This window comes from Branchiostoma floridae, chromosome 6, assembly GCF_000003815.2.
Source record: "Branchiostoma floridae strain S238N-H82 chromosome 6, Bfl_VNyyK, whole genome shotgun sequence".
NCBI classification, from domain to species: Eukaryota; Metazoa; Chordata; class Leptocardii; order Amphioxiformes; family Branchiostomatidae; genus Branchiostoma; species Branchiostoma floridae.
The window spans coordinates 6,787,632-6,812,001 of record NC_049984.1 but is presented as its reverse complement, the minus strand read 5'-3'; the positions used below and the strand labels follow the sequence as shown (position 1 = coordinate 6,812,001).

Sequence of the window (24,370 nt, the reverse complement as noted above, 5' to 3'; positions counted from 1 at the left end):
CAATTGTTCTTAGCTTTTGCCAATCAATAGTCCCAGAGGACAACGAGCTCTAATGGACCAAGACCTGTTATTGCCAGGGAAATCTTACGAAATCTTCTCGGCCCTCTTGGGAAAAGTCTTAAGACAACTAATATTTCACGGCACTAAGGAGGTTATAAGAGGAATCGGCCAGGCTGGTGCAGGAGATCTTACGGATGGTGGAACGGCTCACTGGTCATCATTCACTCCATGTTTGGTGAAGTCTTCCAACGGTGTGGCCGCTCGTCTCTCGTTCACTGGGAAATCCAGGGGCATCTCCACTTTACAAAGGATGAATGTGGATGTTGTAAATGTGAAAAAAAAATCAAAATTGACAGTCTCTGTCAGACTTTTTACTCCGAGATTCTCTCCAACTAGCCAAGATATACTATGTCTTTACAAGATAAAGCTACAAGTTGTTACCAAACATTGCACTGTTATGTGTAATCTCTAGTGTATACGTCAGACAATTTGTTTTCAAACTGTGAGGGACACCAGTACCAGCAAAGAGATAAAACTGATCTGACCATAACTTCTTTTTTATGCCTATGTTAGGCGTATCCAATCTTATTTGTTGGTTTCCTGACCTTAAAAGAATGTGCTCACCTGGAAAAAACAGGATGAAAGCAAAGCCTAAGGGCCAGGTTTATACCTTGGTTTACTCAGTTTATGGAGTTAATAATATAGTCAGTGTAACACAAATTCTGCTGTCCAGGGCTGTAACTTGACCCTCCCCAGTCGGATGTTGGGTGGGCTCAGGGCTGCTATAAGCGATATTTAACCAGGCTAGAGTGAACACAGTCATATTCAAATTTTCCTCCCTGCCCTCTGCTTTTATGATGTCCATTTGCTATCTTTTTACTTTAAAATGTCTTAGAGTTAGAACCGGGGAAATAAATAGGTGAGGCCTTAAGAAAGAACTTCCTGTAAAGGTGTGCAGATAGGTAGCTGATGTTACTCCATATGTATGTAGCGAGGGCTTTTACATTTTATTTTAACATTATCGAATACAGTTTTGTCCATTTGTTCAGTTTTCTCCATTTGTTCTCTATCTGCCCAAAGGGAATACTGTATTATGTACGTATTTCTGTCTGCAGCTGGCTGTGTGTGTTTACACAATTGCGTTTGTGCAAGATATAGCATTGCCACATACAAATGTTGTAGACTTATCCTTAATTTGTGTATGTGTGAATAAAACGGACTGACAAAGCAGTTGTTAGGGTAAGGGGGTGAAGTCTACCATCTCTGATTGCCTTGTCCCTTGTCCACGTTGCAAACACCTACCATTACCAGTTGAAGAATCAACAGTCAAGTCTCACACAGCGCGCCAGATTTATGTCCTTTCCTAAGTTGTAATCTTGTGTCCTAATCTCCTTTGCTCTGTAGCGACACTGGAAGGATTAACACGGGGTGAAAAAACAACTCCAGAAAGACTTACAAATGGACAAATCGTCATGTTTTCTTCCTGGTCTATTCTTCAACTAGTCCTACCTGTCTCTGGTCATAGTCCTCCCGAGGCTTCAAGATGACAAAGTTTGACATCACGAGGTCTTAGAATAATCTTAAGACATCACTTCCAATCCGTGTTAAGATCTGCGACAGCCTCCAGGCTACACTAGACCGTGACAAGAACTTAAAAAGCCGCCACCGTTTTTACCAGTCATTTGTTGTACATCCGAGTGGCACAAACAAGGTCAGGGTAAGTCCCCAAGCTGCCATTACATCCCGACACTCTGACCATCAGTGAGAGGAGAGTTGTGGCTTTCCCCAGACAGGTGTGGCCTTAAGTTGATGTGGCAAAAATGTTGCAGAAATTCGACAGCCCTCGTCTGTAGTATTAAATTGTTATGTTGTATTTTAAGAAATAATAATTTAATGAAAGATTTTATTGTCCCTTATCATATGGCAAACAATATACAGAAAATCATGTTGGAACTGGAAGAGTCTTAGTGGTAAGCCTGTAACGTTACCTTGATACACAATTTCAGCGAGTGAAAAGTGTCAGAATCAAGTTTTCCTCACAGCCCTGAGTTCATCTTTACCTGTTGCTGAATTTTTAATTCAAATGCCCCAAAACAAGGAAATAGATCAGTGTGGTGGCTGTGGCCTTTACTTGGCAAGGCTTAAAACCAGTGAATTTCTGACATTTTGGCAATAGAAGTTTTTGCTTTCTCTGACTCTGAATAAAGAGGGTTATGAAGTTTTGTGGATGGATGGATGGATGGAAGTTTTGAGGCAATACCCATTGAAGCTGTTTCACGAACCCCTCTCTTCACGACTCCAAAGCTTTACACAGATACGTGCACAAACTTTGTGACGGAGCCCCTTTGCGTCACCCCCTAAAAGAGCACCAACACAAAGGAACAACCCTTACCCACAAAGGTCTGCACAGACTGACAGGGACAGGACCGGGGTGATGCGGTCTGAGCGGGGATCAGCAGCCAATTCTGCCGATAATTGGCTGCGTCTTCCCCGATGCTCCCAGCATACAGTTCAAGATCACGTCGAGCAGAGCCAGATAAGCCCCGCTCAGGTTGGGACGAGATAGGGTCCGTTTGATCCAGGTTTGGGGGAAGTATTTTCCGGGGCAACATTGGCCGTGTACTTTACTTATTAAGCTCCTGGAGCATTAGTTCATAGAAACTGAGAGATTTGTTCTTCCCATAAACTATACTTCGAAATCATTTTCATCCGATAAGTTAGAGGGTTCTTCATTACAGAAATTAGAGACAAGTTATTCAGCGTGATATCAAGTAAAGCCTTAGTCCAGGTTTCTAAAGAAACTACTTAAACGTTGTTACCTGCCCATGGCCTGCTTGACAACCATTAACCAGTAGTTGTTTCATCCTATTTGCTAAGGTGCTTTTAGACACTTTTTAGGGTTTTGCAGTAAGCAACCACACTGCAAATCGCATAAGAGAATGAAGAGACTCGAAGCAGCAGCTGTAATACTGGTTGGTTTGGATACTTAGCTATACTACTCCGCCACATGGATCAAATTCTGGCCAAGGATCCAAGGGCAAGGGTTCGAACCCCGCTCTGCACAGCTTTGATTACTCATTTGTGATCAACACAGTGAAAGGCACACCACATGAACACAGGCCTTCACACCTGTAAGAAGTCAAAGTTAAGAGGGCAAGTAACTTGATGTATGTTGTGTGGCTCTCAGACTTCAACGTCAGCATCCACTATACAACTTTACACAAGTACAGCACGCACAATCATGTGGCAAAAAAGTAGATGGTTCATGACCTCTTCCTCGCTACAGCATGTTGCTTCTTCATCCTCATTTCCTTCCTCACTCTTTCTAAGGCTTAAACTACTTATTTGTTATCCATATGGCAAAAGGCAAACAACATAAACACACGTCTTCCCAGCCCCACAGAAGATGAAGTCAGGAGGGCGACCGTGCTGTCCTCCATCACTGCATTATGATAGAGGTCCCGCCCCTCCCCTTACTCCTCTTTCACGCTACACACTCCGACGCCCAAAGCTTCTAATCCGATTTCCTCAACAGTGAGTTTACCCACACAAACCAGCCAAGACCCCCTACCCTCCCCTATATCCATCTTCCACGCTGCGTAATGTGTGGCCCCTCGATTTGACTGTCACCTCGACCCCTGCTAGATTATCCCACCCCTCTCCCTGCTTCCGAACTTCACTCCCATCACAAGGTGTCACAGCTCGCGGTGTAACTCTGACCTACCGGGGGCTCCCGAGTTATTATTTCTGACTCGGTAGTTCATTAAACGCCACTCACTTTGTCCCAGGGAGTGCCAGTGGGCCGGGGAGTCAAGATAATCTGGACACCTAATTATAACCAACAGGTTCCGGGGACGGGGAAGGCTATATTAGCTGCCAGCCATGACGGGTTGCGATGGCATATGACCCGGCGACTTTGCGGTCGTAATAAAGAATTTCTGGACTCCGGTTTTTATGGGGGCAACACTTTTTGGCTTGAGCTTTATTGATTGCGAGAACCCCAGGTGCAAGGAAGGTGGGAAATTGCAGACACCTGTGGAACTCGAATTATGTAAAGACGGCATTGTTTTTACCAGTCCGCTGATCGCTCTAGACTGTCAAACTTTGGTCTTATCAGATATTTTCGAAACATTTGTACAAGGAAGACCTATTATAATAATAAATGAACACATTTCTGTCCAACTGGAGACAAAAGATAAGAAGCCTTAGTAAACATAAGTGAAGTAAACTTCGAACATACTCGAACATTGAGACAACCTTCCCTCGAGGCCTCTGGAAGATTATCATTGCAAATAAGATAACATGACAGAGAACTGGTGCACACTGTTTAGAAATCGAACAAAGATCGTCACAAATATATACCAGCTGAAAAGAAAATGTGTCCCACCTTTATTAAAGACAACATTAATGGTTAAAGATGAATATCATTTCCAGATGACATCCCTTTGTTATGATGAAATGCTTATGAACAAGCTTTCAACCTGTCCTCTGACCCTCCTCAAGTTGAAATGACCCCAACCTTACCCTTTGATCACTGGTCGGTAGAAATAGCAGTTTAGGGATTAAATTGTTCCCTTTTGCAGAGTCATCTTATTGGCAAAGTAATTGTATAGCATGTTTTACTGGTGTTTGTTTGCCTGTTTGTTTGTTTGTTTGTTTGTTTGTTTGTTTATTTGTTTGTTTGTATGTATGTATGCAGTTTTGTTGGCTGTCAGTTGGTCCATTTGTTATTTGGTCAGTTGGTTGGTTGGTTGGTAGGCATTGACTAAGGACCCAGCAGTCTGAAATGATGGCAAGTAAGTTAGGTGTTACTAGCCTAGGTATCATCTGATTACTAGCAGGCTCCTTTAACTCGTTGCTGATTTTTTCAGGACAGTAAGAGTAATCAAATGATATCTTCAGTTCAGCGAGTGTAAGGAGCCCTTAAGTAATTAGATTGGAAGGTAGCCAGGTTAAGGTATTAGGCAATTTTTACTTACTTATAATAGTTCTTCTGTTTGTTTGTTAACAGAATGGCAACAAAAATAATGAGCATGATGATGTCATCCATAAGATTTACTTGCTATGGCCTTGGGGTGAAACTTTTCCAACTTCGGAAAGAACTGTCCCTATTTTGAATAATTGTTTCCCTGCAAAGATGAATCATATCCTGACATATTTAATTTTGTTTCACACCTTATCAGTAAGTTGCATCTGATTAACTTACTACCTGGAGCGTGAAACACTAGAGAATTCTACATGTAAAAGAATGAGAATGAAGGCAAAAACGTGCCTTGCTTTTCTCTCTAGTTCCACAAGTTTTGGTGGCCAGTGATTTCAAAGCATGGTTGCTCTCAACTGCCTCAGATACTCAACTATGTCATAACTCCCCTTTATGCCATACCTGGGCCATGATAACGTTCGACACGGGCGCTCCAGACTGGTCCTTATATTACAGTATCCCACAGGCTTCTGCTTGCATCTATGGTATAATTCAAATGCTCTTTCCGTGTGCTGCATGTTGCGCTGGCGAAAATATGAATGCTGTTAGATTCGGATGTTGGAATAAATGTTCTTACAATTTTTTGCTTGAGGACATCGAATTTTTTCAACTCCTGGCACATCCGCATTGAAATGTGTGTTTTCTCAGATGGTACATGTACAAATGTATGACGGCCATCAGGCTATCAGACCTGCAGTCAGACTGGTACCTTGGGTGATATGGATGGAATACAGTAGTATGATTGTGTTACATCCTCCATAATATCATGGTACAGGACCTTTCTGTGAAGCAGCAAGAACTGTAGTCAGATCTGCCAATGAGGCCATGTTTTTGACAATGGCCAATTGGTTGTAGCCTGGGTGCCATTTTATCTTGTTAACCACGAGCCAGGTAAACTAAATACTAAAATAGGATGCCATCATGGCTAGGTTGGTAGGTGCTGGTTCGAACTTTGCTTGCCCTCCCCATTAACCTTAAAACAAAATAGCCTTTGTCGCCTCCTTAATTATCCTACTGACACTTTAATTGTTCTACTTGTTGGTGATTTATCTACAATTAAATGTAAGGACCCACGCCTGTTTTCAACCTTTTCCCTGACCACCTAACATCACAACTATGAACTTGGTGCCAAACTGATACCTTTGGGAAACTGAAGGTTAAGGTTATAATTATATGCAAGAATAAAGGCCAACATTTTCAGTATTGGTCATATACTGCACTGAATCATTAAGCATGTTGTACAAGTATCTGGTAGAGGGAAACCTGCCCTATCCATTTCTACATAGTTAAGACCCCCTCCCAAGCAACCAACTGTATATCAACAACAAGAGCTTTCTACCACCCAAGAGTTGTGACCGTTGCATGTCCAGAGTACAAGATATCAAAACCAGAAGCTCTGTTGCAGTACCTAGAAAAATCGCTGTAGGGCCCAAAATCGAACAATTTCCAGTTTTCCTTATAATCTACCAACACACCAAGTATGAAACCCATTCATCCAGCTGTACTTACTTATCTTGGTGACAAACAGACACTGCCTAAAATATAACCCTCATTTCTTATGGGGGTAATAATATATTACCGTCTCAAAGAAGGTTATGTTTTTGACGCCATTAGAGAACAGGTTTGTTTGTGGACACTTCCATGTAGACTCACACTTCCTTGTCTCATGACCTTGACATGTGTTCACAAGGAGACCTGAGAAGTGGTACAAGACTGCTAACACCTCCAGGTATGTGACCCTTGACATGACACATGGCCTTGGACACCCTGCACTGCTGATAGTGCCAGCTTGACTTTAGTTGGGCGATAAGATGGAAATTGAACTATATGTATCTTGAATCACGTTTAAGTCAACAGAAATTTGGTCTGAAGTCATCATAACAAAAGAAGAACAAAAGTTTGTTGTTTGTTTGCTTGTTTGTTTGTATTGCAAAATTAGTAAGTCGCTTTAAGGCAAAACACACCTGTTGTACAAATTAAGTACAAGCTGTGTATGGCCAGACTGATAGGATCTGATTGACCCACTCAAACCATGATGGACCCTTATTACTCATATTGTATCAGTAAGTAAGTGTGGTGGGTTCTTTAAAATGCTAAAGGTGTGGCTCTCCAGCTTTACATCTGAGAACATGGCCCTAACCAAAGCTGGGTACTCACCTTCACCTGAGTCAACACATGTACAGCAGGTGTATATGTGTAGTAGTTGACCTAAATCTTTGTGCACATAGAGTATCAATGAAGTTGGCTGTATCAAATGACTGTGGGTCATTTTTGACTTTGGGCCTTTGAAACTGCAGACCTACAAATAAGCCTTGATAGACATGGTTAGAAGCAACAATTGATATGTGTGTGCTTTATCTACCAGTGAACTTGGCTATACAACTGTAAGTTGATTGTGTTTTTGTCTGACACTTACTGAAGAAAGGGTGTAACTACAAACATGCCCTGATAGACAGGGTTAAGTCAACAATACATGTTTACATATGTTACAGGTGTGTACAGAAGAAAGGGCACAGGTAGGCAAAGGGAAGGTCAAGGGAGCCATTGTTCAAACGAGCGCTCTGGTCTGTCCCTAGACTATGCTAGAGATATAACAAGACCCTAGGCTACAAAAATCCATTGTTAAATCTTTAAAGTCTACTTTAACTTGAGCTGTATTAAGTTACACAGGCGTGTATACTGTATACCATTTGACTTGTTATTGGAAGATAAAAACATTAGGTAAATGATACAAGTTTAACAAATTTTCTGCTCAACTTGTAGTGCTTTTATTCTTTTATAGTTTTTAATTTTTTCTTTTCATCTTTCTCCACCTCACACACACACACACACACACACACACACACACACACTCACACACACACACACACACACACAAGCGTAACTCCTACTAGTAAACCAGCACAAGTAAGCCTCAATACCTCATCTGTGTGGTCTGTGGACTGTGGAAAGTATCATTTAGACTACGTGACACATTAAGCAATACCAGTGCTCCCAATTGGGTAAAATTATCCAAACAGAGTATGGATAGTTTACATTGACAGTGTCTATTATCTGTTTATGGAGACACTTGTCTCAGAGTCTGATCGAAAATATACACAGTTGACATGCTCCAAATGTTCCAAGTAAGATTGACCTGAAAGGCCTTCTGTGGAAAAAAAAATCCTGAGAAAATAATCACCATTTTGGTAAAAGATGTATTAAACAAGGAGTCTGAATATTTCACAACTTTTTCACCAAATAAAACTTCCGTAATTCAAGTTCATGAAAGAAGTGTGATAGGAATGTTTTAATTTTCTTTCTCCATTTCTCTTCATCTCTTTTTATTGAATGAATGAATGAATGAATGAATGAATGAATGAATGAATGAATGAATGAATGAATGAATGAATGAATGAATGAATGAATGAATGAATGAATGAATGGAGACCTTCATTGCACATTTATTCATCTCTTCAACTTAAGTTCAAGTTTACCACCACCTTTCATGAACCTTATAGTGATTTACTTATTCTATGGCAGTCAAGGCAACTGCTGGGGACTGAATACTAGTCTACTGAGTAGCAAAAAATCATTAGTGGCATTAGCACTGCTTAAGTTAAAACAAGACAGTTATACTTTAACTTACAACTTATACTGATAGAGAAACCTTGTTTTAAACTTTAAAGCATACATGGCTCTCCCTTAAAGCAATAGAACCACCTGTCTATTTCAAATTTAGTGTAGCTGATTTGCTTTTAAAAGTAAGGAAATTAGTCACAAATAAAAGGACAACCTAAAGTTTTGTCTCCAAGATAAATAAATCATTAGATAAATAAAGGTAACCTCATGCCTTGTTGATTTTCACCTTTATGGTGGCAAGTTTTTCTTCAGTTCATCAAAACTTACTTGTTTTTTCTTGCCCAGTCTCATGAGAACTACAGTACCACCTTCGCTGTAAGTATTTAAAGTGCTGGCTTGGGTACCTTACCCCAAGCTTCATGTTCTCTTTCAACTTCCTTGCAGCCCTAGGTGAAGTACAAAATGTGTGCCACAAATAGCACGGGAAATAGGATCTCCAACTCTCCAGAAGGAAAAGGTAAAAAGCTCCTGGAACCAATAAAACAGTCACTCAGGTTTCTATGATTTAAGGACATGAACCCATGAAAATTAGGTCACAGGACTTAAGTACATTAAACTACAGGTAAACACCTGTTGATAATACACTAAGTAGGTATCATAACTTTATCATGTGCAAATGTTTAAGTTATAGTTTAGGTAGAAAATACCTATCAAGATAGGGATGCTGGCCATCTTATTATAGTTTGACATTGTCAAAGTCATTGTACACCCTTCTTGAAAAGTTTAAGAATCTTTCATGAAAACTCATACGTTAATGTTAACAATCACAACAAAGCCAGCAATAATCTCAAGAAAAAGGTAAGAAACTAGAACTACAAATCTCACAAAAGAAATTCCCTCCAAACTTGTTTTCTTTGTCCTCAGCCAAGGTCATTGACACTACTTAGTGCACACCCTTAGTAAACTTAAGAGGGTGTTTATGACAGGTATCAAATTACCCCTTGAAAACACCGCCTAGCAAGTGTGGCATTTTTTTTCCACAGCCTGTGCGCATGTAGCATTTCTGGAAGAGAGAGTTTGAGTCTGGAAAAGTCGAAACATTTGTTATAACATCTGGTAGTTCTTATCAGGCTGTGCGCACACTGTGATGACTGCAGGCGCACGGGTTCTCACCGCGTATGATGGATGGCTTGTTGTGCCGCTCCATCCAACATGGCGTCTGCAGACGACACTTTTACTATCCCCGTTATATCCTCCCGCTTTTACCTCGTGGGGCTCTGTCACAGCGGGACAACTACCTTACTCCCTGGAAAATGGTAAATTCTGGGAGAAATTGGGGTTTTAGACCGCTTGGGGAAAGAAATAATTGGGGAAAATACCTAGTTTTTCCGCCAGTGCGTCTATCCTGCACAGTGCTTCCGGGACGTCGGCTTGCTTCTGGCAGATCAGCTCGATTTCTCCGACTCTGAAGCCGAAATCGGTCTGATCCAAGTCGATCTTGAAGCCTCCGTCCAAAGTGTAAGTCTTTCTGTCCGTCTGGAAGTTGCAGAAAGGCTCGCAGCGTGCGAGTCGGATCATTTCATCCACGCTGGCGGCTTCCACGTTTAAAATGGCCGCCAATTGTTTCAGGATGTCAGCCTCGCGCTGCAGCTCGACATACTGTTCCACTAGACTGGCCTGGTCCCTGCTGGAGGGAGGACACTTCAGCTCCCAGTTCCCCTCCCTCTTCCTCAACCAGTGGTCCGCTAGGGTCAAGATGAACTCCTCCGTGTCGTAGTACACGTCGTGGAAGGACGTGGTCTCCTTGCAGACGGCTCCGGCTTTCTTGAGCTTTTCCTCGCTCCCCTCTCCGAAGCTGAACTTTCTTTCCACTTCGATAACTCCCGCAGGTTTGTTGTTGTGGTCCGCGGCGCGCGCGCCCTCCCCACCGCCACCGCCGCCGCCCTCCCCCCTCGCGCTACCGCCTTCTTTCACTTCCATGTCGACCGCCGATAGTACGATTCGCCGGTGGGTCTGCAGCCTAAATACATTCATGGTAATGTATGGAACGCGGCAAGGCAGTCAGTCTAGTCGCCCCGCGCCAAATAAAGTAAACAGAGCCACAATAGAGTGCTGGTGAATGGCGGGCATCGATCGTTCGCCAGATAACAGGCAGTCGACCCCCGGAAGTCTTCTGACGTCACACCACGGGCTTTCCCCGCGCACTCACATTTTTTTTTGGCCAGCTGGAGGATGGACCCAGTGTGCAATGCGAGCAGCAAAACTTTCTTCAAGAAACTTCGTAGGCTGGAAAGTTTTCTTGGGGATCGAGGAGGTAATCTTGTCGGATTACTTCCTCTATTGAAACGCGTCTTAATGACGTCATGAAAATTAGGGGCTTCCCCAACGGCAACGCACGAAGTTTTTCCGCTCAGCGCGAACCACAAGGAGCGAAACTTTCCTAAGAAACTGCAAGGAGGTTTAAGAAAGATTACCTCCTTAAAGTCCTTAGAAACTACAAGGGAAATCCTCTGAGAAAGGAGCCAGTCGAATTGATTTTACTTTTGCAAACTGTAAAGTGTGAGTAAAAGTAACCGAACTTCGGAAATAACTAAATAACTCTTTGATAGGTTGCTGTCAATATTCTGTTGTACGCGTGACATGTGCTTATTGAATGAAAAAAAAAACTCTTTTCATTTGCACATTTTGTGGAACAATTCAATGGATGCAAATCGTTTTTACAGCAAGCCAAAATATAAGTACAGCCACGATAGCAAAGGTACATTGAATACGCATTAGGGGCACACTTGTCAATGTATTGATGACACTAGAAGAAAAAGGGACTTCTTATTAGCGCTGGTGAAAATGTAGGAATTGGTTAGTTTCCTTTTCAAAAGTTTAGTTGAAACATATTAGAATACCTTGATGTTGTCCATGTCCTGAATTTGGGGAATGTGTTGAAAATAATGCGTATTTCTCTGGCTGGCTTGCAAACTACAACATCAAGATATTCACTCAAGTTCTATGATCGTGTGTCTCCACACACAGAATGCTACCGAAAACATAACCGTCTTGGCAAAGGTGTAACTTAGCAGTAGATGGTGTTGGTCAATGTTGTGCGCTTCTGTATGCTTGTAGAGCCTGTGGCCGTGCCGTTGTCTGTCTCACAGACGTTAATTTGAGTCGCTATCTCCTGCGCCGTTCCTTGTAGCGTATTGCTGCCAGTGGGTACTACTAGTATGTTATGTGATGATATCGGCCCCACGCTGTAAGTACATTGTGCTGTAGGGATTCCTTGGGGAGATACGAGCTGTAAAAGCGTACGGACGGTACGGAAGCGATGCTCATGTACTAGTCTGCAAGCAGATGTGTAGCGTTGGTTTGTGTTTGCTTCTGTGCGGCCTTTCAATAAGTTGAGCGTTTTAATTATTGACGCAAAAGAAAGTACAGCAACTCCATACGGTCAACTATTAACAACTAAATAAAACTACAAAAATATAACTTGTATGATCGCTTTGTTTGTTTGTTTGTTTTTCTGGACGCCTTTAAAAGGCTGCATTGGTACTTCAGTCTGAACATTTCTTGCACTTACTGCCACCAGCCAGAGGTGAGATCAGTGGCAGACTGACAAGATCATCCCACAAACTGAACACTACTCGCTGTAGAACTGAACGCTATCGCAACAGCGCTGTACCCTTCATGGTCCGCCTTTTGAACGAGTAATTGTCACCTCAGTGTTTTTGTACCAAATAGCATTATGTATTTTGAATTGCTATATACTGATATTACTGTGTTAAGTAAATTCTATCTTAAATGTTTTGGTAATGACACTTCATTTTATCCCAATACTGTTTTAATTTGTCGGTCTGAAATGCCTTTTAAGAACTATGTTATTGCCTCGATTTTAACCACTTTGATGTTAACGGTTTGTAATGACAAGTCGCAATTCAGCCGTGTGGCTGCAATGTCATTGTCAATTTGTTGAATTTCGAAATAAACCAGTCATATATATACTTTTGTAATGCGAGGCGTCAAAGAATACCATCTGCTTTGCAAATTTGTTCTGCGCACAGAACGTCTGTAGCTATATTTCATAAATGGCTATTGTGTCAATGGCACTGTAAAACTAAGATAAAACAATAGCATAAACAAGAGAATAGTCCATGGTTCTGAGCACCGAAAATTTTACTTGATAGCGCCCTTAGAAGAAAAAGACTCTTGTACAGAACCGTAAGAGATTGTATGCCTTCTCCGAAAGGGGTCGATCGGAAAATCAAAGTTTACTCAACTCGAGCTGAAAGTTGTACAGAGTATAACTTTCCGCTCGAGTAGAGTAATGTACAGTGAGTTTAAATTTTTGATTGAAAATTACAGGGCTGTTGAAAATCTTATTTGTAAGAAGTAAAGACGACTAGGAAAGTACCGAGATGTACAAATCATTGCTTTTTGGTAATTTTTTTTGCTTTCCCTCGGCATGATGAAAGTGCAAAGGCAAAGATAATTCAGGCTCATTTGTGGGATTGTAAGTGAATTAATTAATTAGGTAATCAAGGAATGAAAGAACCTATGACTAAATGGATGAATGAATGAATGAGTGAGTGAATTAATTAATCAATTAATGACTAAATGAATGAATGAATGACATGTGTATGGAATATTGTCATTTCTCCGATACATTCGGGGATGTCACGAAATACTTATTGAAACATCACTGACGTCGACAGAAATCGCGAACCTGATTAATAGTTTAGACTCCTCCAAACGCATCGTTCCTCGTCTTCCTGTTCATAACGTCTCAAGCACCCACAGTGGAGTCACGAGACTCTCATATTCAAACCCTTTATTACGACAGGATCAGATACAACAGGCGTAGCACACACCACGGAAACCAGCGTCATAAATTTCTATCTCCCAAACTTCCGCCTGGAGAGGGGGCTGAGGGACACACACGTCACACTTTCCTGTCATGGTTTATGACACCTGAGGAAGGGAATCCGTCACGGTCTCTGTGAGAAACGTGAGGGGACGCCTCTGGACATACGTCATTCCGTGTGACAAGTTTTTTCTCCTCCCAATGCGTCCTCAATGTTACGAATACACTGTCAGTCCTTCACCTTGGAAATGAATGAAATGAAACCTTATAGATTCTACTATACTTCATACCTACAACAAAGGTACAAGCTGCACGAGACCTGACTGTAAAGTTTGATCCACTCACACTAGACTGGACCCTACACTTTTCCATAACCACGGTCGGCTCTTACGAAGTCATCAGGAATAGAGTTATCAGGACCCTCACTCTTTTCTATCAGTGAGATGGGCTCCTAATAAATGTTCTCGATGTGTGGCTCTCCTCAAACACATGACTTTCGCCTTGACGTCCCATGCGCGAGACCGTCCCTAACCGAAGCTACATATTCATTTTCACCTGAGTCGAGTGATGGAATATGTGTTAAGTGCCTTTCCCATTGACACAATACATGGGATTCCTAGGAATTCGAACCCAGAACCTTAACATTCTAAGTCAACAACCCTAACCAAAAGACTTGCCTTCAAGGCTACCTGCGAGCTGTGTCTCCGGTTGGGGTGTTGCTCTATAAGACACCATAAGTCACTTCTGTTTTGTGAGTGTATCAAAGTAATGGAACAAGATCCTAGCATACTGTTTATTTCATTCGCACTATAGCTGTGACAATCTTCATCCGACAAATGAGGAGACATCCGTGGAAATTCGTCACTCAGTATCAAAGTTTCCCTAGGTGCATGTACGTCCCTCACAGAAAAAAAGACATAACAGAGACTTGCAGTTTAGCTGTTTATCACCGTTCTGTGGAACCACAAGTGACATAAATTTGTCTCGTGTTTTATCAGCATACACAGTGATAGAGCGAACTTATTACATACTTTTGACAGGATGTTAACTCATCAATATTGCAACATTTGACAGCTAACGTCTATATTTCAAATATGTGGTAGCGAATGAGGGTTGGCCGAAGAAGAACCAATAGGTTTCTAGCGCTGCATGTCACATGACTTTGAGTTACTGTTACAAATGTACATTCAAAGAATAGCATCAAACAAACAATGTATTTATCTGTTTGCCCATTCATCTATCATATCAAGGATACTTAGTACCCATAAACATCACGGTCTTTGTCTAGGTAACATAGCTGGTAACAGGTGCTTCCTGAGTGACCAGCAAAAATTAGCGAAATAATAGACACAGCAAAGTACATCAGCGGGTCACAGTCAAACCATATAAACGTATATGTATGTACAATGCCTTGTTTAGATCCTTATCCTTACGCTTTGTGTCATAAATTCTAAAGCAAGTGGCAATGCCATAGCATTCTGCTTGATACCGTGTCAGAATACAACTCTCCAGGCAACTTTGACCCATTTTCGAAGTCACGTGTCGGTGACGTCACGTGTCCGAAGTTGGATTGGTCAGTCACCCCTGACGAAGTCCGCACAAGTTAGGTAACTCCCAGTGAAGTTTCGGGTCGAAAGAACAGCAAACTTTAATAATTACGTTATCTACCGGCACAGATGAGTTTCCATGCTAATAGAATGTGGCTGAAGTCCCGCGGCGTGGTTTCTGCGCGTCGGCGTGATGATGAAATATCAATAAAACCTCGCTCGCCCGTCCAAGCCGCTCGCCAGAAGTTACCCCGGAGTTTTTCCGGCTGCCATCGGAGCGGCGTCCCGGCCACGCCCCCTCCCCACCGCCGTAGCCCGGGGCGGTAATTCCCGGAGTTAGATGAGCAGCGCGCGCCGGCAACGCCTCCCCCGAGTCCCCGCGCCGCTGATACGCCAGGTAGGCAGGTATGCCCCGCGTATTTCTCACCTGTAGAACCTCGCCTGAAGGTGTTCTCATATTTAAGACGTCATCAGTGGAGAAGGAAGCGCTATGAATAATTTGAGGGCTTTCTTGCGTGAGAGGCAGAGCGGAGTCATATTTCATCTTGAGACGGTGGCGGAAGGAGTGAGAAGTAATAACTGCGTGGTCCACTGTGGACAGACGGAGCCTGTGTAGCCAGGGACGCGCAGATTTGTCATCCGGAACTAATAAGGACTAGATCCTCCCTTTTGGTCACCCCGAAAAGCACGAATCCCGGCGCGCAGCTGTCCGAAATGAACAAGGAAACTTCATCTCGCCCGCGGTGAAACTCAGCACAGGAGCAAAGTTTTAATGAACAAAGTTTTGTGTCCTGGCTGTAGAGCAGCAAGCTCATCAGTTCGGACTGCGGAGGGAGGAATCTCCAACAACTGTACATCGTTTTTAGATTTTAGGTCCATAAACACCGACAATTTATTCTTGTTCTGCTAACGGTCTTAGCTAGAACTTCGAGTAAGGGTCTGATCCCATTCGTCTATCGTCGTACGATGGCAAACTGAGAGAATTCGGGACAGTCGTGCTGGTCTCGTGCAAATTCCCGCCGTCTTGTTACGGAAAAAGCTGTCTAAGATCCCTGTCGGCGGTTGGTTCTGTCACAGCTTGTTTAAAGGTTCTACGACATCAAAGTCGCACGACGACCTACGGCCGCGAGTTCGCCCGCGACGTAAATACACTGTACCGCTCTTCGGAGGATTTTTAGGTTAGGATTTTCAGTGAGACTTTGTCAGAACCAACCGGGTAATAAAAAATTCCAGTCAGGGGACCGATAAAATATCATCTATGTTGACAGGCGTACGCACGACACATCCACGACTGTCACAAGAATGCCCACTACGTCCTGTCGTAATACCCGCCTCACATTAGGCGCGATTCGATCGGAAGACTAGTTTACGAGCTCTAAATGACATTTTCGTGTCACTGAGTAAGACGTCCGGTGTTTTCACGATCATCTTGCGATTTTTAGGGATCGCCGGCAATTGTCAGGAGTCTTACGACGGTCGCGGTGCAGCGAAACATGTTCTTAACATAAGCGACAAGTCGCAGGAGATCTCCGAGATCGCAGAGCTCGTTACCGAGTCGCAGATCGTGCGTGCAAATCGTGCGTACCTCGCAAGGGCATCGGTCAATAGTCTTACGTCAATCCAACGATTGAAGACCGATAGGCGAGCACAGACATAGTTATTAATCATCGAACGCAAATCGGATGGCGAACGGCCGTTAGTCGGGCGACATTTGGGCGACGTTCACCCGACTTCCGATTGTTTACAAATATTGAATTTCTGAGAATGTGAGTGTAATTCTAACATTGTGGCCCCTGTGGCAGTATGTAGGCTGGCTTTGTGACACACTTTCCTTTCTTGTGTCATTTCTATTATGCCCGCGCATTCCATTCATTGGTTAAAAAGATTCCGACAACAAAATAAGCAACATTTATTGATCTCTTGCCTTTTTTTGAGGAACGTTTTGTATTCCCTTGTCCGCGTGCAAGAGGTCATGGGAGGTTCATTATCATAGATTTATTCACCGTCGATCGCACGAGGCTCGCTTATATGTGAGGGGAACAGGTTTTGGGCGAAAAATACGCAAGACCATCTTAAGATCTTAAAATCAGCCGACCTTCCTGCGATCGCGAAGTACGTCCGAAGATCGTATATAATGTGAGGCGGGTATTACAGTTCGAATTTGACGACTCCCAAGTTTTGATGAATGTAGTTCTGTTCCCCCAAAAAACACCTTTATAGCAAGAGAACCAAGATGAAAAAATTGTATCTAAATTTTCTTCTACCAGATTTGAGTATCTGCATGGCCATCAATAGACAAGACTTTATACTGTGATTCAATGTCATTATCAGACAGTGCAGTAATGGTAAATAAGAATGGGGAGTAAGATTGTACAGCTTGTCACACTGAACATATTCTTCAAAAGTAGACTTATTCATTTTATTCTATATGAACGCAGGTTCACTCATGACCATTACACAATACTAACATTTGATAAGACTTGAATGCATTCATCTTTATCTGATATCGTAGATAAAGACCACCATAACGACTGTATATAATGTTCCTTGCTACTCCGGGGCTCCACTTTACTCTCTTATCTAACTGCCAGATTTTTTATCATCATCCATACTCAATGCTACATCAACTGTAAAGATGGACATTTGTAGATGTCTTTTTGTTTGTTTTAGTCTCCCATGCTGTGTCAGTGTTGTTTATACTTTATTTCTTTATTTATCACGGTGTTTTATTCAGAAATGATTGATTTGCATAAAAACTGTATGCTTCTTTTCCAATCCTACATATGGAATAAAATGAATAAGACTACCATTGACGAAGATGTGCAGTGTGACAAGAGTAATCTTACTCCCCATTCTGATTTACCAGTGCTACACTGGCCGCGATGATGACATGGGATCGCAGAGTATAAAGTTTTGTCTACTGATAGCCGTACAGATAGTCAAATACATTTGGTGAACCAAGTAGGAGAGGATTCAGATACATATGTCTGATCTCGGTCCTAATGGTGTTTATAAACATCAGTGCATCAGGACGTATGTTAGTCAGGTTCACAAGACAGGGTTGGCAAAGCAGGGAGGCCTTTTAGGTAGGAGAGGGGGTAATAGTATATCTATGATCAGGTAATATTGATAATATATATAATATCAATAACCTAATTGTTCAACAGTTGATTATGCAACGCGTGACAACTTGTACAACAATTCTAGGGAACTGGTCTACTCTCCAAAAGTTATGTAGTATATGATCATGATGAGATTACTTTGTATAGGTTTTGGTTGAATTTCAGACGTCTATGCACTTTCTTATTTACTGTCCTAAAGATAGTAGATAAATGATTCATATGACATTAGATAAGATTGGTTTACAGCCAGTCAAAATTTATTTTTTACTAAACGACAATACATGTCTACAATAAAAGATGGAAGGGAGAACGCCTATTTATCACAGTGTTTTAGTCCACTTTTTTTTAGTCGAAAACCGTACACGTGATAATGGATGCCACAATAATATCACATTATTTCACCAAATAAACTAAATAAATGTGATAACTAATCAAGTCTTCGACTTGAATGCAAAAGAAAAGAACATACGGTATCTTGCTAGCATAATCGAACTCGAAGTCTGACGGCAACAGAGTCTACGACACCGTGACCACCGTGTGACGTGAGCGGGCGGTCCCCGACACCAGAGGGCGCGACCTGAGGACCCTGTGCGCGATGGAAGTCACTCATGAACAAGTCCGCTGTCCTACGAGACACCAGTCCCGTATAGCCCCTGTATCAGGCTCTCTGGGCCTTTTTTCCGTATTTTTGGCTCATAAGACATTTTTGCTGGCGTTTTCGTTTTGTACTGGGTCGCTTGTACGACAGTACAAACGACCCAGCACAAAAGGAAAACGCCAGCAAAAGTGTATTATGAGCCAAAAAAGACTAGAAATGCCCAGAGAGCCTGCTATGGAGGCTAACTTCCGTATTAGACTTCAGGAACATGGTTCTCCGAATGGCGTTCTACTTTCGTTCGTTCCTTCATACCCATATAGTACCTAGTGTCATATATGTCATCAGCAAGTATCCTGGCTGTTTCAGCAGCAGAGTGTATATTTACAGGGAAGGTTTGCTAGCCCTTCCCCTTCAGTAACGCACGCGGGACCCCCATTTTAGGTAGCCTCCATAGCAGGCTCTCTAGGGCTTTTTTTGGCTCATAATACAATTTTGCTGGCCATTTCTTTTTGTACTGGGTCGCTGATTGCTGGCCTTTTCTGATTGCCGGCCCTGTGAATCAGCGACCTTGTATACAAAGAAATGGCCAGCAAAATTGTATTATGAGCCAAAAAAAGGCCCTAGAGAGCCTGCTATGGAGGCTACATTTTAGGTCCCTTCTGAAAGACAAGTCCAGCCCCAACCGAGATGCCTATCCAGGTTGGAACGAGGGTCTCCCCTTTACTAACTAATTAGAATCAGGAGGAAGTTACAGTACTTTGGCCATGTCACTAGGGCACAGAACATCACGACCCACATACTGCAGGGAAAGATCAACGGTACCAGAAGCAGGGGGAGACCACGAAGGAGATGGAGTGATGACATTAGGGACTGGACAGGCAGCTCCCTGGCGGAATGCACCCAGACGGCTAAAACAGAGAGGAATGGCGAAGACTTGTGCTGGAGACAACCATAGTCCCCGACCCTCCTGATGAGGATGGGACTAGGTGAGGTGAGGTGAGAATCAGGAGCTCAACTGTTAGACTGCTGCCGGTTGAGCTACAGGGACATCCCTATCGTTCTAGTAAAAAAATGAAAATAAAATAAGTATAACGTCCATGAAAGGTACATATCAAGGTTGTATGCCAAATGATATGTATGACGGGTCGTTCAGTGTAATATAACCAGCTGCTGCCGCGCCACGTGCCTGCGAAGCTGGTGTACATGTGTTACGCCGAAGGGCGGTTATACCGGCTATATAGATACAGGTACAGATAGTCACTCAAGCAATTGGATATATATCATGTACATGTATTATAATTATTATCACTATTAGATGACATCAGAATCATATCCAGTTGCTTGAGTAACTATTATTTGGCATAAAATGAAGTGTTACTTCTTTGAGTATCCATAATCTCCAAGCAGATGTAGAGAAGTCTGTCGTAATTCTCTCCAAACCACACAAACAATTGACACTTCCTATCGTAAAGCTAGCCATTTTTTGGTACATTCGCATTAGATTTTGGTCATGTGATCCATGCGACCTTTTGTCGGCCTTCGCATGTATAGCAAACAGTCCTGAGGACATTGCGGAAATTGCATGTCCGGTACTGCATAGCGGTCTTCATTTGTCTGATTGAACTGCTTGGTTGATTTATCTTTGAATGCAATACTAATTTATTCATTCGCTTGATGTTGTTTGAGACGTCATACAGAAACGTAATGTAGTTCTTTCATCTAATTTGTTTAATGCAATACTAAGTGAAAATAGACTACATGAACCAACACAGCGCCGGTGGCGTAGGTTGAAAGGTTGCCGAGTGATCTCTTTCGTGTCTTTGTTCTGAAACAAGTTTATGTTTCGTTTAGTTCTTAATTTTTCACTAATGTAATATCCTCTTCTCTAAAGAGGACTGAAAGATCAGAAACCGTACTCCGCTAACATAATAATACCGCCACCGGATGTACAGTAATTGCTGTAGTAGGGAATTAACACTATAGCTAACGCTGATGAAGACTTCAATCGCAGGCTCGTCTTAGCCTGAAGGAAGGTGTAAAGAAGTTGCAGATGACGTGTTCATCAGGACAATCCTGTTAGCCAGGCGCAAAACGCGCGGATCGCGTTATTTAAGCGTGAAATATAATCAGGAGGAAGAAAACATCCTTTCTTCTTCATCAGCGATCTCAATTCGCGAGGATTGCCTCAGAGACTGACTCCTTGTCCGGCCTCCTCCCATCTCAGGAAGTTCTTAAAGTTTCCTCAAGCCGGGTTCGTTAGGAGAGGTTCGCAGATCCACTTTACATTCGCCCCTTGCTACTTTCCGTGCGCTATAATTTAGCGCGCAACAAAAAGTTGCCTCCTTAAAAGCGGGTCATCCCGTTCCCGCGGGCGGGTTAGGCGAGCCTGTCCGCGGTGCTGACTTGCCCTCATCAAGTCGGGGGCAAGACATCTGAAAGGACTGCTTTCTGCGGCTCTGAAAAGGCGCAACCCCGATGTTAATAATTGTACTCGAAGGGACGCCGGGAAGAGCCACATCCGTGATCAAGCCTGTCCCGGGTTCAACCGCTGTTTTGTAGAGAACTCCGTACAGAGAAGACCCCGTGTTTCGTCTCTGGTGACCGCTGTCCGAACTAAAGCCGTCGACAGCTGTACACTGCAGTACAGCTAGGTACGGTTCTCTCCGCCAACCTTTCAGTGGCTACAAAAGTACACTGTGGTAGTGGTACACATTAAACACTAAACAGGTTCAACCGATGTTTTGTAGGGTACTCAGTACAGAGAAGACCCCATGATCCGTCTCTTGTGACCGCTGCCCGATCTGAACTCACCGTCTACAGTACAGTACAATACAGTATAGTACAGTGCAGCGTGGCACAGTACAATGGCCTCTACCAGATTTTGGGGGGCTAAAATACACTGCAATATACACATTGAACACTGAAAAATGTTCACCCTATATATGTCATATATCGAACTCTAGATAGAGCAGTCCCCGTGTTTCTTTCCGTATGGCCGCTATCCAAAGTAAACTCACCGACTGCAGTACAGTACAGTACAGTACAGTACAGTAGTCTCTTAGATACTTTTTTCAGTGACTTAAGATAGGATTAAAAAATTAGTAAACAGCGTGAATGATTTTTCCGAGATGCAAGCCGTGTCACCAACACAGATATACGATGTACTGTAAGTGTAGGGGCGTGACAATGTGGTCCAATGGGCGCCGGGCAGCAACCCTGCTTAATTCTGCACCAAAACTTCGTGAGTGTGAATCCCGGTCCACAAATACCATCGACCAAAGTCACACGTTTGCTTGGAGATCATGTCACAAACACGTACTCCAGCATTCTTCCATATAACGTTTATTATGGAAATTATCATATAATAACATCGCAAGTAGTCACAGGAGTTTAAATCTCCATACATGTATTTCTGTTGGAGAAGTCACATATCTGGTCTATCCTGGCTAATGAAAACAGAAATAAATAGATACATTCATAAGTAACGCTACATTTGATTGATGTTAAGAGATACAAGAGTTTAAATCTCAATACATGTATGTCTGTTGGAGAAGTCACAGAACTGGTCTACCCTGGCTAATGAAAACTGAAATAAAGAGACAAATGCATATGTACATCTCATAGATATCAAGAAATGTCATGGCTATTGTAAAAATTATACACCATCCAAGTGGCTATAGGAATTTCTGTGGTAACATCTGCTTGGAGCTCGAGATTACACCTGCAAGTCTGGTACTGTCAAAAGACTTTCGAGACGAACTAAAACCCACTTATCTGCCAAGAGATTAGGACACAACACTCTAACATTGTCCCCTGTCGTGTTCTCGCGGAAATGTCATCCCTACCGAGCCACTCAAGCGGCCGCGGCGGCGCCCCACGAGGCCAGGTGTCCGGCCGCTAAGTCCGCCGTCCCCCCGGAAAGCCGACTGGGTCGTTTGCGGGGCCAAATGGGACTGCAAATGGGGATGGGACTGATCTATCGGCTCAGTCGCGGCGAGGGGAGTGATTATGGGTGACAGACCGCACGGCACTCGTCAGTCTGCCACCGTAGACTCTACCAGGCTCCATAGGTCGCTGGGAAACCCGTAGAAATGGAACAAATATAGGTAAGCCGGCCAGAGAAGTACAGCCGGCTAGGGAACAGCTTGCGACCTATTTCGTAGTGAGGAAATGACTGTTCTGGCCGGCTGACTTCCCTAGTGTACTATAACTCTATTTGTCCATTTTCTACAATTAGACCACCAATCTATGAAGCCTGGTAGAGGCTACTACCATCGTGCTGTGCTCGCGGGCATCAAACGCCAGTCATCCCTCCTGAATACATTACAGAATGTTTAGAGAGGAGTCACTTGACTCAGGTGTATGATGAGTGCCTAGCGTCCGCTAGGAACGTCTCTCGGATTTGACAGTAAATAGAGTGTTTGCGAGGAGCCACACCTCAAACACGTTAAAGAACCCAAAACACATATAGAAAAAGTGTGAAAATTCTTCCTAGTGTGAGTTTGTCCGGAGGTGCAGCTTGTACAAACAATAATGGAAAGTTTCATTTTAAAGGGTATATAGCTGGCTTTCTTTTAAGAAGTAGTGAATTGTCAGTTGCAGTGTTATGTTCGCGTCTTTCCCTAATGAAGAAGGGATCAGCTTTGTTGAACCACATCTTACATTAAGCCACCGGATACTTGTAAGCGTATAAAACCCATACACAATGCTGCCTTTATTCTAACATGACGAATAGACTTATTAAGGGAATATTGTTTTCCCAGGTCGAAATGTGCTTTGAACTGTGCGTTGATGTAGAATATGCGGAATTAATATAGTTTTTCTGAGGACACCGAGGTTTTTAGGGTCGTTCCGTATATCTGTGTCTATGCGGCGTTGTCCAATAGAATTATTGAAAAGATACATTCTGAAATATGGAAACACGTTTTGCCCAGTTCAGCTCCCCACGGATAATTTGGGAAGATGGAAACTTTCTGGCCTGTCACGTTTCCGGAATAGCAGGGATGAAACTAATGGCAAACCCCGTTTCTGCGTTGGAAAATTTGGAAGAAACTTAAAGCCATGTTTTTACATAAGAGTACCTGTATTTTGTGTGGATTTGCCCAAGAGTTGTCGGGGTACAAGTTATGGTCTTAAAAACCTTATGAAGGACAGGGACTCTTGGAGAGAGAAGATGGACTCAGACAGTTTTAATCATCAGTTTGATCCAAGAACATCATGATGAAAATACCATTGCCAATAACTAAAAGTACACGGTACGACATCTTTGTTTCTACGGTGCAGTTTTTGCAGCGCAAATCGTTTTTGGCAACGCCACCGGTTGATTTGCTTCACAAGGTCGTTTGTTCTCTCCAAGTCCACAAACATCCACTCCGTTACTCTGTTTAAGTGTCCACCGGGGTCCTTAAGTGGCTGTAAAAATGGTACAAATTGATAAAAAAATGGCGAAACATAATTTGACAGAGGCCTTGGTCGACCAGAGAAAGTCCAGCTGAGTTTTTGGAAAGTTGCCGGACTCTATGGCGCACAGTATGATATTATAGAGACAAGACCATTAGTAGCTGATTTCTCATTTTTTTGTTGCTGTCACCAAAGTGGTCTGATTTAGACAAATTTTCTTTTTAAATAATTGTATGGCCATTCTTGCTGTTTTCCTAACTCGTAACCAGTCACCTTGTCGTGACAATACCACCAGACGAGACAAAAGGT

The 24,370-nt window shown here is 42.8% G+C and overlaps 1 protein-coding gene across 2 annotated transcripts in view; it reads right to left on the bottom strand.

Moving 5' to 3' along the window:
- LOC118418704 (thiamine-triphosphatase-like) overlaps positions 1-10,841 on the bottom strand; it is an 85,932-nt gene extending 75,091 nt beyond the window's left edge. Inside the window, exon 1 of one of the 2 annotated variants that reach the window (XM_035824765.1) lies at positions 9,922-10,841. In XM_035824765.1, coding sequence (XP_035680658.1) covers positions 9,922-10,576 — 655 coding nt within the window. In that variant the 5' untranslated portion in view covers positions 10,577-10,841. The remainder of the gene's footprint in view (positions 1-9,921) is intronic. The other variant, XM_035824766.1, reaches the window with a different exon arrangement.
- Positions 10,842-24,370: the final 13,529 nt, after the last annotated feature.